The sequence below is a fragment of the Ochotona curzoniae genome, unplaced genomic scaffold, assembly GCF_017591425.1.
Source record: "Ochotona curzoniae isolate NIBS_2020 unplaced genomic scaffold, NIBS_Ocur_1.0 scaffold_4701, whole genome shotgun sequence".
NCBI classification, from domain to species: Eukaryota; Metazoa; Chordata; class Mammalia; order Lagomorpha; family Ochotonidae; genus Ochotona; species Ochotona curzoniae.
Window position 1 is genome coordinate 76111004 of NW_024467122.1, and position 12967 is coordinate 76123970.

A 12967-nucleotide genomic window follows, 5' to 3' on the forward strand; every position below is an offset into this window, starting at 1 on the left:
TGCCTGTATTCTTTTTCCAGTCTGGAACCAGGCCTGCCTCTTCAGTAAGACCCTAGGAGTATCAGCCTGTTGTGGTTCTGTGGATACACTGTGTGGAACCGTTATATTATGTTCTTATTCTCATTCAAAATATAAATCCAGCAGCGTCCTCCATCAGGTAGAGTAAAGCACGTCTGCTTGTTCCACCACTTCTCCTTGTTTGTAGTTGTGTTCTATGACCTGCTGCCACGTCCCTTTTCTGAAAACAGTAGGCATCTCTTCTTACCAAGTCAGGCAGCTCAGGAACATCTTCCATCAAGTGATAAAGCAAGAACTTGGCCCAATTGTGCATTTCTTTGGGTTGTATCCACAGTGTCCGGCACCTGGTTCAGTGCTTGAGAAGTGGCTAGTGAGTTGAACTGCAACCACAGCTCATCTGTCACACTGCATCACACTTCTGCTTGAGGCTTTCTCATGCGTTGGTGCTCAGAGATAAACTCTGTGTTGAGCTGCTTGTGTGCCCGCTGGGAATGTGTGGATAGTGTTGAAGGTACTGCAGGTTTGGAGCTCAGTATGACGAGGCTGAGGTTACTGGGACCTTGGCTACAAGGTAAACAGGTTACCAAGGTGCTTCTGGGGGAAGGAATGTGTGCTGGCCTGAGGAGTGAGTTGTTGGAAAAGAGCAAGTCTGGTGTCCTCGGCCACCCAACATGAGCCCCTCTCCCACCCCCAGACACCAAACCTGGGACAGTCTGCAAAATGATGAGCTCGGTCACATTTTCTCTGTATGAAGCACTCAGCCCTGGGTATTTTATGAGGGCAACAGAAAGGGGCCTGGTGGCAGCTGCCTATACCTGCTTGGCCAGAGCAGATCCCCGAAGCTTCATTTTCCTCTTCTCCATGTCCTTCCTGCCTCGAAGCATCTTGTGAAGAATTGGGGGCACAGTGCAGCTTGCAGGTCTGTCCTGTCCCTGCTTCTCTGACTTTTTGCTAGCTGTTCTTCATCTGTCTTGCCCCACACTCTTTGCAGGGTTTTTTACTGGCAGCCAGAGTGACATCTATGTGCATTGCCAGCTGAAAGTTAGTAAAAATGGAATCCCGCAGAGAGGGCTCAGCTAGAGTGGTATTTGGGAGACGCTTGCCTAGGGCTGCCAGAACTTTGAAACCCAAACTATTGTGCAAGTGATGATGGGATTTTGATATGCCGTGCATCTTTTTGGTAATTGGTTCTTAGCTTATAATGGCTTTGGAAACTTTGGGAATATTTTTGAAGTATTCACCAAAGCTGTGTGTTTCCCCTCCAAATCCTGTGTGGTCTTGCTGGGACATGGCCGTCCTAAGGTTTTTAATATTTTTATTTTGAATTTTGAATTATGTGGTGCATTTTTTGTGTAGGCTGGGATTTCCCCCCCCTCCCCCAACATCCTAGGTTTTGATAGGTGGAACTTCATTTGGTGAGTAGGAGGGATTGGCAAAGAAAGATCTCAGTAGTATTGTATGGTCCTTGTAGTGAGAACCACATAGTTTAGCACTGTCAGGTGCTTCTCTAGCAGAGAAGAGGGCAGAGCCGGGGGGGCGGGGGGGTGGCGGGGAGGAGGAGGAGCACGAAGCAGGTGACATAGGGAAGGTGTGAATGGAAGATGGCACCAGAGTCTTTTGGTGTGAGCGCTGGGTGGCTGGTTTGCCCTGATTGAACCTCTCTAAGTTCTATTGTGTGCTTCCCATGGTTTTGAAAGTTTTCTCAGAATAATCAAACCTTGTCTGTTTGCTGTCCTCACACAGAGTTCCACTCAGATAAAATGGGCACAAAGAGTTCCGCTTAGATAACCTAGTTAATCTTTCTATAATGCTTTCTTCCTGTGAAAAGCAAGAGTGAAGTAGTTCAGAGAAAAAAATACCCCTCAGGATTTGTAATTTGTTATCAGCGTCCTGGATTTGTTTTTGTCTTTAGTGAGAAGGGTCTCAGTTTTTTATACTTAGTTTCATTATCATCAGTGATAGAACAGCTGGCAACATTCTTGAATTTAAACTTTTGCTCCCTAAGGTTGCAGAAACCGTATTTCCAAGAAACAGATCTTTGCAGGGGACAGTTTGTGGTGCAAACTGTTTTATAGTTTTGGTGATTGAACTCTCCTGGTGAGAGTGTGGTGGAATTACAGTGTCTGCTGGCAGGGAGCGAAAATGTATCCTGGCTGGCTGGTTGTAGTCATTTGAGTTCATGACACATCTTAAAATCAAATTTAAAAATATATGTGAGGAAGGACACATTTCACACTAACGAGAACCCCTGCGTGTTAAATGACTCTTAAAGTGTGTGCTGATTGATAGGAATAGATAGAACCATGCTCTTCTGCAGATTAGATGTTTTGTTATATGTTTGCCCGTCATTTTTAGTCCTGTCTACTGACACAGTATGACAGAAATGAAAAGATGTTGAGCAGTGTTCAAAGTACAGGGACAACAAGTAGCCATATAATTGTACCCCAGGGTTTCTGTAAGGTGTTAGTGACAGCTGAACATTTTTGAAAGATCATAATCTTCAGAGATCTAATTATTTCATAATTAACATTTGCATAATCAGAGTATGAATCTGAATAGGCCTTCCATCTTTTCAGTGGAGCCCCTTTGCATGGTAGGTTTAAAGTACAGAGTGAAGGAAAAGAAACCAAGTTAGCCATAGAAATTCTTATTCTCTGTAGCAGGTGCACATCCTGTAATGATGCAAGCATGTATGCCTTGTAACTTCATTCTGTGAAGGCATGTGTATGTGTTGCTTCTGCTACTTGTTTTATGGAAAGAAGAAGAAAGAAACAGGGAAAGCTTGTCACTTCTGACTGCTGTGAAAAGTTTTGATAAGGAGGACTTGTTTGGCCTCTCCTGTTAGTGGGAAGCATCATGGTGACTGCATTCTTGTACGGGAATAATTGGGGCAGGAAGTGAGAATCCAGGAATCTGTTATGCTGTCTCCTCTTTTCCCCAGCTGCCACAGCTTTCCCACTGTACTTCACTGTGGCTTCAGAACTGGAGAGAGACCTGGCTTGTCATTAGATGGTGGGGTCAATGCTGTCTGTCAGCTAAAAGTACCAACTCCAATGTTTAGGGTCTCGGTTAGCATCGACACAAGCCCCCATGGCTGTCCGAGTGTGGGATGCTCACTCCCCGAGCCCCCGTGGCTGTCAGTGTGTGCTTCATGAATGCTTGTTGTGGGATTTTCAGGAAGAGTAGTCCCTTCTTGTGTGTGTCTCCCCAGGAAATGCCAACTGCCTTCTCCTTGGTGGTTGATGATGTTATTATTTATAGGGTGCTTCTTTGCTAACCTATTGCAGTTTCTGAGAAGTGCATTTCCATGCACTGTCCATTTTGTTTGAGAAACCTTTATTTGCTCTGTGAGCCCTGTGGGAGAAGGGCTGGTGAGTACATATTCACTTGTCCAGTGGCTCTGGATTTCAGTAGGGGAAATAGCTGTGGATATATTGGTAGCTTTTTTCCTACATTGTTACTTGGCTTAGCCTGTACTTAATCATGTGTCATTCTTTCAGTCGCCACAGTCATAACCAGGGTTCTAAATGATAGAGTGTGTGTTCTTGGGTACTTTCTTTTTTCCTTGTTATTGCACATTTTTATGAGAAAAGCATTTTATATATTCTTCAGTATTGACATTGGATGTCTCTGATTTTTTTCTTGCACAACACAGTGTCTTTCCTGCACTTCAGAACACAGTACGTAGAATGGACCATCACCCAGCAGTCCCCTATGTGTACCATAACCCTTGTCTCCCCAAGTTTTTATTTAACATTTTGTCCCCCCAACTTGAGTACAAATGCATGTATTTAGCTTGGTTATACTCACTAGATAGTGAAAAAGTGCAAGCACCCGATCCTTGTGTTACTTATTGTAGTTAGTATTGCCTGCACTTTTTCTGTCTAACCAACAGAAACTGTCTATTATAATTTCAAATAATCTGAAGTTTATAATGAGAAATGACTTTTTTTTTTAAACTTTTTTTTTTTTTTTTTTTAGGAAAAAAATAGAGGTTCTATGAAAGAAAGATTAGTAACAAACATTTTCCATTGAAGAAAGAATTCAGATAAAAACAAATAGCACCACAATGAATTGCACTCAGGTGCTAAAGGAGGTACCTTATTCCCTGCAGAGTGAACGCTCCTTCTGAAATGTATTGCAACATAGAAATGCAATTGTTTAATGGTTGCCATTTGGTTCATTCGTCTACAGAAATCTGCATTCCTTCTAGTTCATTATATTGAACAAACATTCAAATTACTGAACTATACATAATGTTACATAGTTTACATTTTATGAAAACAAAGCTGGAAGGAATATTTATAAATGTCACCTTGAATATAAGATGACAAGTTTAAAAGGGCTTCATATCTCTTAAGACATTAATTTATGTTAATGGTCCAGGAGTGTTTTAGGTATAGATATAGATATATTTATATGCATATATATTTCAACAAGAAGGAAGTGTAAAAATGTTTAAAAACAAATCACAGCACTCATAGCTGCTTTACATACGAAGGTCTTGGGGTCATTACAGTGTCAAACTATTAAGCTTATAATAACTGTATTTTCAAAAAGACCAAAAATGGCACATCAGAAAACTTGCTGAATTCTTATGAGGGGCCCGTGTCCGCTATCATGTCACTGATGTGGCAGTCCAGTGTGTAATGAATTCCCTTTTCTTCGGTGAAAGCATTTGTCCCTTCTGTTTGGATTCACTTGTGGCTTCTCTGCAGTTTTCTTCCTGGGTAGGTGGTATCATTTTTCAGCGAGTTAAAGATCAGGAAAATGGCTTGGGTCTTCCTTGTAGTCATCAGGTATAGTAAAGATGGAGCCATCAAATTCATCATATCGAAACTCCTGAAAAGTCACAGTGGCTGTGATCGTGGGAAACACAGGTATATCTAATTTTACAGGAAAGCCTGGTGGCAGCTTCATCTGAACAAATTCTCTAAGCTTGTTAAAGTGCTTGAAGGGAGCTATTACTTCTATTATTTTTTTTTTTATTATTATTTTTTCATTGGAAAGGCGGATATACAGAGAGGAGAGACAGAGAGGAAGATCTTCCGTCCGATGTTTCACTCCCCAAGTGAGCGCAACGGGCCGATACTATGCCGATCCGAAGCCAGGAGCCTCTTCCGGGTCTCCCACGCGGGTGCAGGTTCCCAAAGCTTTGGGCAGTCCTCGACTGCTTTCCCAGGCCACAAGCAGGGAGCTGGAAGGGAAGCGGGGCCGCCGGGATTAGAACCGGCGCCCATATGGGATCCCGGGGGTGCAAGGCGAGGACCTTTAACCACTTGCGCCACCTCGCCGGGCCCGAGCTATTACTTCTAAAACATTCAATAATAATTCAATTCCTAAGGGGAATTCCTGGCTCATGGCTATCGTGGCTTTAAATGTCTTCTTACTCTCCTTGCACACGAGTTCTCTACCCAGATGAGGAGCTTTTCCATTTTCAGCAGATATATATTCTTCCCATGTAATAGTGTTCTGAGGAGGTGGGGTAAGGGATTGTCTTCGAACTGGCTCAAAATTCTGTTCCATTATGTTTCCACCTTTACTCAAACTCTCCATGATGGCCTTATTTCGAAGAATATCTTCTTCACTGAGATGTTCTCTTCTTTTTCTTGATTCTAACACAAGTCCATTCACTAAATAAAAATCCGCCAAAAATTTTCCCACTCTTTCTGTTTTATCTTCCCGAAAAAGCCATCCAGTTTGGGCACGTGTGAAAGAAATTGATTTGGTTGATAAAGTTGCAGAGTAAATGTCACTGCTCATTAAAATGTCAACCTCTTCTTCTGTTTCCATTTCTGATTCCTCGTGATGTATTCGCTGATACACTTTTTGTTCATTGTCTAATACTACAAAAGATTCAGAGGGTGCTGCATCCCCGTTGAAAATGAAGCTTAAATCCCCTCGTTGGCACTTCATGTCAGTAAAGTCTATGAGAGTTGTGTCAAGCCTGATATTGATACCTTGTTTATATATTTTACATGCATCAGAAGGCAGAATTCGGGAAAGTAAAGGCACCCAGCTTTGAAAATCCCAGTGAAGTTCTAGATAAAAGTCACCTAGCTCTTTCAGGGCTTTTAATAATCGAGGTCGTTTTTCTTCAACACTTTCCCTGGACTGCTGCTTAAGTTTTCTTAGAAGAGCTGTAATCATCTGTCTGTCTCCATAGCTGATGGCTTCTGCCAGAGGGCTCCATCCCTGAGCATTTTTCACCTTTACCGGAGCATTGTGAGCCAAAAGTAAATGGGCACATTCTTTATTTCCTAACATCACAGCAAGATGTAAAGGAGTATTTCCGTGATTATCTTTCTGCCCGATATTATGTGTGCGGATGAGAGAGGACAATCTCCTCACATCCCCCTTGAAGACGCACTCGTGCACCGGATAGTGTGCGGGGCAACCGCCTCCGTCTGCGACGACAGCGATGGGGCTCGTGCTGGCCACAAGAGCCTGGGATGGGGAGGTGGCAGTCACGGAGGAATTGTGCGAAGGCAGAGTCGGGGCGCCCGAGGGGTTGCAAGAGGCCGGGGCTGCCTTCAGCTGCAACCGGTGGTGATGGTTACTGAAAATCTTATGGCAGGCTTTGCTGCCCTTGCCGCCGCCCGTGCCAAGCCTGCCTCCCGTGAAAGTGCCGCCGAGGGCAGCCGTCGCTTCCTCATCCCCGGGCTCAAGCAGGTCCCCCTCTTCTTTGCTGGGCTTGTGGTCCCTCCGCAGCGAGCGGATCTTCTCTCCGGTCATCGCCGCCACCAGAGACAGCAAGGGGATCCGGGAGGCTCACCGCGGGAGACGGAGCTGGCTCTGCGGCGGCAAAAGGCGATTAGTGCGCCGGCCAGGAGCCTCCAGCGCCGCATGAACTCCCGGAGCGCGGCCGAGCCCGGGACACACGCATCTCCCGCCGACTGGGGCCGGCTCCCGCCCGGGGACGGCGGGACGCGCGCGCGCGCTCGGCTGGAGCTGGAGCTCAGCCTTTTTTTTAAACTTCTAGGGATACGTGATTTAAAATTTTAAGAGGATAAATATGTTTAAACAAGTTGGAGGGAGCAGGTGTTTGGCTCCCCATGTGGTTAAGACTCCACATCCCACCTGACTTTAGGTCTTACATACTTCCCCACTGCCCCCACTGGCTCACTTTGCTTTGTTGATTTATAACTACGTGTAGAAACAGAAGTCAAGTTTCATCTTTAGATGACTACCTTAAACCTCTCAGAGCCTTCGTGGGCCAGGCAACAGGCACCTCAGTGGTCAGAGTGATCTGTCTGCTGTGGAAAACAGCTTGGAGGGGATAGGCTCCTCCTTTAATGTATACTTTTTTCCTAATGCAGGCAGACTTGGAAATTGGTCACATTGCTAGTGTTGTGGCATTAGGAGTAGTGAAGGTTAGGCATAAAGGGTGTTTTAGTGATGAGAAAAGGAGTTCTCTGATTTCACCAGCACAAGTTTTTGATATATTCTCTGCAAATGACCTCGGAGTGCCATTAAATTCTTAGAATACAGTGCAAATTAGAAGATCTTAACAAACAAGGACTTGTCGTATTAGTCCACTGCTGACTTTAATGGCCTGGCGCTAGGAAAGGAGTTAATTTAGACTGGATTAGTGTGTTCTATACTATTAACACATCCCCTGATTGATCAAAAAAAAAAAAATCAAAGATGGAAAAGACTAGGTAATTAGATTTTTGCATGGGTGATTAAATTTGCTGTGGTTGATAGAGAGTTTTAGAGTTTGTTTTTATAATGTGTGTAAGCACAAGCGATAAAAGTTTGCCTAGAGTACCTGTTTCAGCAGTGTGCCAGGGAGTAGAAACACTGTACAATGTGAGTGAGACAGATGGCTCCTAAAATAAAGTGGCGTCAGAATGTAATGAGGGAGCTAGCTGGCTCTTGGCTCAGCAACTCGGACAAAACCTGCAACTTGACTCCTGGCCTTGGCCATGCTCACTCTGGAGAGGTCACAAAATGTCTGCAGTAATTAAGATCCCTGCCACCCATGTAGGAGATATGGATAGTTCCTGGCTCTAGGCCTTAGCCTGGCCTTTATGCACAGCACTTGTGGGCATTTGAGGAGTGAATCAGAAGGGAAGATACCTTTCTGTCTGTCTCTGCCCCTGCCACAGTCTGCTTCTCCCTGTATCAGTGTTTTACCAAAAGAATGTAGGGGCCAGCATTGATGGCTCAACTTGCTAATCCTCCACCTCCAATCTGCCAGGATCCCATAGGGGCACTGGTTTGTGTCCCAGCTGCTCCACTTCCCATCCAGCTCCCAGCTAGTCCACTTAGAGAGTGGCTCGAATCCTTGGGACTCTGCACCTGTATGGGTGACCCAGAAGAGGCTCCAGGCTCCATGCTCCTGGCTCCTGGCTTCAGACATCCTCAGCTCCATCCATTGGGGGCCATTTGGGAAGTGAAATAGCAGGTGGAAGGTATTTCTCTCTCCTCTCTGCAAATCTGCTTTTCCAATGAAAATAAATAAATCTTTAAAAAGAAATAATGTTGTGGGCTGAATTACATGGGGTAGCTTCAGCTAGCACTCGTGTGTTAATTTGTGCTGTACTGAGGAATGGTGATACTTTTATATTTAGTTTCCTCACCACTAAACTTTCCCACTTGCAGCATAGTATTTATCCACCAAATAATGATGTTCTACTTCTTCATCCTATCCTGTTTTGTTTTGAAATTAGCTTTCTTAAAATAACTACATAATATAAAATGTTCTGGTTTCGTGTGCAGTTTTGGTCATGGGTCCATATAGCTGTGCAACTTGCACTTCCCAGGTAACTATCCCTTCTCCCTGCCAGGTTTCCGCATCTGTAGTCTCTGGATCTGCCCGGATCTGTTCTGGTTGAATTTCTGTGACATGTCCTGTCAGTGGCGTTACAGAACCATGTGGTCCTTTGTAGTGTTTTCTTTGAATGCAGCACTGTGATTTAGAGAGTCACCTGTATTTTGCTCCGCAGTGTTACTTTCTTCTCAGTGCTGTCCCACTGTGTGCCTGTGTGGCTGTCTGGTGCTGTTAGATGAGTGTACAGGACTGTCATTTCTTAGTATTCATAGAGGAGATAGATCATTGCTCAAGGAGAGAACTGAGTTACCAGCTATTATTATTCTGTATTCCTTTTTTTTTTTAAATATAAATATCTAATTATTTAAAAGTCGGGTTACGGAGAGGGAGCTGGCCACAAGTGCTAGACCAGGCCAAAGCCAGGTATGCAAATGGTGTCTCAGATGTGAGTGGCCAAATCTATTCTGCTTTTCTCAGACCGTAGCAGGGAGCTGGATTGGAAGTAAAACAGTTGAGACACGACCCCTAGGGGCTGCCAGCATTGCAGCCAGTGACTTGACCAGCTGCACCACAACACTGACCCTCCTGCTCTTTACTCTGCTCTTTCTGGCTGCCTCCACCCTTTGTCTTAGCTTTCCTTATCTAGAACCCGGAACAGTGAGAATGTGCTAGATTTTGAATGGCTGGCTGAGTCCTGGCTGTGTTGCAATCTGACCTGCTCCTGCTTATCAGGAATCTTCAGTTCATGGAAAAGGCATTTGATGAAAAACACAATACAGTGTACAGATTTCAAAAGTTTTGCATAAGACCAAAAACTTAACTTTTAATTCCATTTTCCGTAAACTCTTTGACACATAAATGTATCAGCCTGTATTTCTTGAGAATTTAAGTTTAAAATGGAATAAACTTAATTTTTGAAAAGTAAATTACCTTTCAATCACAATATGGGTGGTTCAGGGATGCTTCTTTTTAACTGACTTTCCTGTAGCATTCAGAGGACTGGACTTTAAATTGAGAGCAGAGGGCAAGTTGGAGAGCTAAGCAGAGTCCTGAGAGTGGGAAATTAGAGCACCTTCTACCAGAGAAAACGGGAATAAGACAGGAACTGGGATTAGGATGAAGATAAAAGGTCAGAAATGATATAGAAATAAAAAGCAGAATGATAAAGAGGGGGAAACAGTGACCTGTGTACTCATTTAGTCCTCAGATGGCTGCAACAGCCAGGGCTGGCCATAACCTGGAACCAGACCGTACTGTCCAGATCTCCCATGCAGGTGGCAGGGACCCAGGCTGAGCCCATTCACAGGGTGCTGGATGAGAAGCAGAGCCACCGGGTCTTGAACCAGTCGTTGTCCAGTGATGCTGGCTGGTGTCACAGACTGCGCCTCATCTGCTGTGCCACAGTGCCAACTCCAAGCCTGCTTCAAACAAAACAGCGTTTGCTGCTGTGGTATCTCCAAGGTGAATCTCGTGCAGAGGCTGCCACAGCTTGATGACAGAGCTCACTGTTGGTGGTCTTGGTGGTACCTGATGAAGTCATATCCAGATTAGGATTAAATATGACTCTTCTTCCCAGGTCATATTTTCCCAGCCTTGACTCCAGTCTCTCCAGTTCTTGCCTCCCTCTGTTACTGTGAACTGTTCTGCCTCATTTCCTTTCCAATGTGCATTTTTGGGTGAGAATTTCCTGATAGACGCCGTTCGAGGCCTCTCTCCAAGTGTAAAAAGAAGCATCTGCCTAAGACACAGCCAGGGCCGAGCTGGTACAGCTGCCACCATCTTGGAGCTCACAGCTAGCCACTTCAGAGGAGGGAGAGCTGGGGGCACAGGGATTTCCTCCTTGAACACGTTGTTTCCTAGCCAGTCTCCTGTTCTGCTGTTTGGCCCTCTCTCTTTGCTTTCTTCCTGGTCTTTGTTTTTTATGGGCATTATGGCTGTGCATGTCCGTCTCAGTGTGGCCATTCTGTTGCTTTTCTGTCCCAGGTGCGGTGCTCTGAAGGGTGTGTGTTGCCGCAGCCCTTTACAGACTTGTTTGAAAGTGGAAATTTTGCTGGTTTCTCTGTTAGTGCTTCTTATGTTCTGCTTCATTCCCTGACAGAAGCAGACAGGAGTTAGTGGCAGAGATGCTTGCTCGTAGTTGGAGAAAAACATCCCTCTGTTAGAAAACTGTGTCTGCATTCTTTGGAAATGTTGAAAAGAAGGGAAGAGCATGGTTGGGGAGAGGGCGGGCTTTGCCCTGACCTGGATTCATGAGTCACAACTGTGATCAGTTGATTGGCACGTATCATGCTTGTTTTAAACAGGTTGCTGTTTCCTGTGAATCATCGAATAGATAATTATAAGTCAGTGCAGATTCTACTGGGTTGAAGTGTGTGTGTGTGTAAATCTGTTCTCTTGAAATCCCTTAGATTGAAATAGTAATTTTTCCAGTTTTATTTTAAAGTAATTCAGTTTATAGAAAATCACAGTAATAATGATGACCTAATGTCTGATACCACTTAGCAGATTGACTCTTTGATGTTCTCCTCCAGTTTGCTGTCATGCCCTAACATGATTTTTCTGAACTATTTAAAAATAAGCTACATGTAAGCATCATATTCCTTTACAGTGTAGTGCTTCGGGAGAAAATGTCTAAGAGCAAAGATAACTATTGTATAACTACACTACAGTTTCAAATTAAGGAAATATAACATTGATAGTATAGAATTACCAATGAACAGTTTACATTCAGATTCCACTGATTTTTGCAGTAGTCTTCTTTAGTAATTTATTTTCAGACTAAATCCAAACTTATTTTCACATTCGTCACTTATCTTTAATCATGAACATTTCCTTGGCTTTTTTCTCTGAAAAAAAAAACCACAGGTGATTTATTTGTGGAATGTCCCTGGGTTTGAGTTTCTTACGTGTGTGTGATTAGGGAATGTGGTTTGGGTGGAAATGCTGTGAAATGTGCTTCCCAGGACCTGACGTCAGGAGGCCCTATTCCACTTGTCCTGGTGCCAGAGACACTGACTGAGCCACCACATGTCCTAAGTAAATTAGCTCAACTCTAGGAAGGTCCGAAGATACCCAGTTCTGCTTACTTGGAGCAGCAGTGATTATGAAGGTGATCCTGCTCCCCTGGCCTGTGGCCAAGTGCAGGAAGGCCCAGAGGCTGAAGTCTTGCCTGTGTGTTGTGCATGAGAGTCAAGTACCAGGAGGTAACATTGCATTTATTGCCTTTATCTCCACCTTCTTTACATAGCTGTGATAGTGAAAGCACTCCTTAAAATTTTAGATAATTAAAGTGTGATACATAATTGTAACTGTCTCAACTCTGTGTTTCATGTTAAATGTGTTACAGGAATGAAACTGAAGTCTGCTGCAATAAAACACTGAAGGCTTTAAAATGTTTTCTTGCATAAAACTCAAACTTTAAGTAGCTGCTTGTGAGGATAGGGGAGGCAGGAAGCTAATGTCTGTCTCACGATACAGGACAGCTGTTTGCTCTTCAACCTCAACTGTGTGAGTAGAGACGTAAGCCTGCGAATCTGTTAACTGGGCATAGCTATCTAACTTGCTTTTGTCTCTTCCAAAATTCTTGAAGAGATACTTCAGTCACCTGATAAGTGTTTTTTTAGGGTCTTTTTTTTTCCTGGTGGGTAGGATACTGAGGGTGGAGTGGGTGGAGATTTTTAGTTATAAAATATTTTTTACTGTAACACGTAGAACTAATGGCAGTGACTGCATCTTTTTTTTTGGAATCACAGTAAACATTAGAATTTGCATTACTGATATTATTAGGAGACAAGAGATTAATTCTTTAGGTGCTTGTTTATTTTGCTGTGAATCTTTGCCTTTCAAAATTAATAATCATATTTTGACCAGATGGGCATAAGGGATGCATTTTAAGAATATGGTATTTGATATTGAAATAGAAAATTTCCCCTGGAAATAATGTAATAATAAGCTATAATGAATATTTTTAATTAGTATTTTTAAAAATAACTCAGATTTCAACAGAGCGAGCATATACTTCAAAATAAAGGAGAAGGAGCACTTGTTCCCAAAATGCAGTGGGGAATCTTTAAAGTTGCCGTTTTTATTGTAGAAAATACTGTGACAGTGTAAATCCTTACGGAGGATAACTGGCCTCTCATCCTCCACCCCCTTACTAAAACTTACCATCTT

General features: G+C 43.6%; 2 protein-coding genes across 4 annotated transcripts in view; one reads left to right on the plus strand and one right to left on the minus strand.

Moving 5' to 3' along the window:
• The window catches only part of ZFAND6 (zinc finger AN1-type containing 6), a 66735-nt gene that overhangs the window by 24378 nt on the left and 29390 nt on the right, over window positions 1–12967 (plus strand). The gene's annotated exons all lie outside the window — the stretch shown is intronic.
• LOC121149096 (ankyrin repeat domain-containing protein 13C-like) lies at window positions 4160–6949 on the minus strand. 2 transcript variants are annotated; one of them, XM_040969538.1, is made up of 2 exons: window positions 5329–6949; window positions 4160–4986 (listed from the first exon to the last, which is right to left on the minus strand). In XM_040969538.1, the coding sequence occupies exons 1-2, from the start codon at window positions 6751–6753 to the stop codon at window positions 4774–4776; spliced, it is 1638 nt and encodes a 545-aa protein (XP_040825472.1). In that variant the 5' UTR covers window positions 6754–6949; the 3' UTR covers window positions 4160–4773. The 2 variants fall into 2 exon arrangements, with proteins under 2 accessions (XP_040825472.1, XP_040825473.1); XM_040969539.1 differs by having other exon boundaries at window positions 4160–4979; window positions 5307–6949.

What these genes read in the sequence shown, in the direction of transcription:
- LOC121149096 (XM_040969539.1), bottom strand. Translation starts at nt 6,753, where the DNA reads ATGACCGGAGAGAAGATCCGCTCGCTGCGGAGGGACCACAAGCCCAGC. An exon ending in AATAGCTCGGGCCCGGCGAG is followed by an intron (nt 4,980 to 5,306) that starts GTGGCGCAAGTG and finishes TAGAAGTAATAG; the next exon opens with CTCCCTTCAAGCACTTTAAC.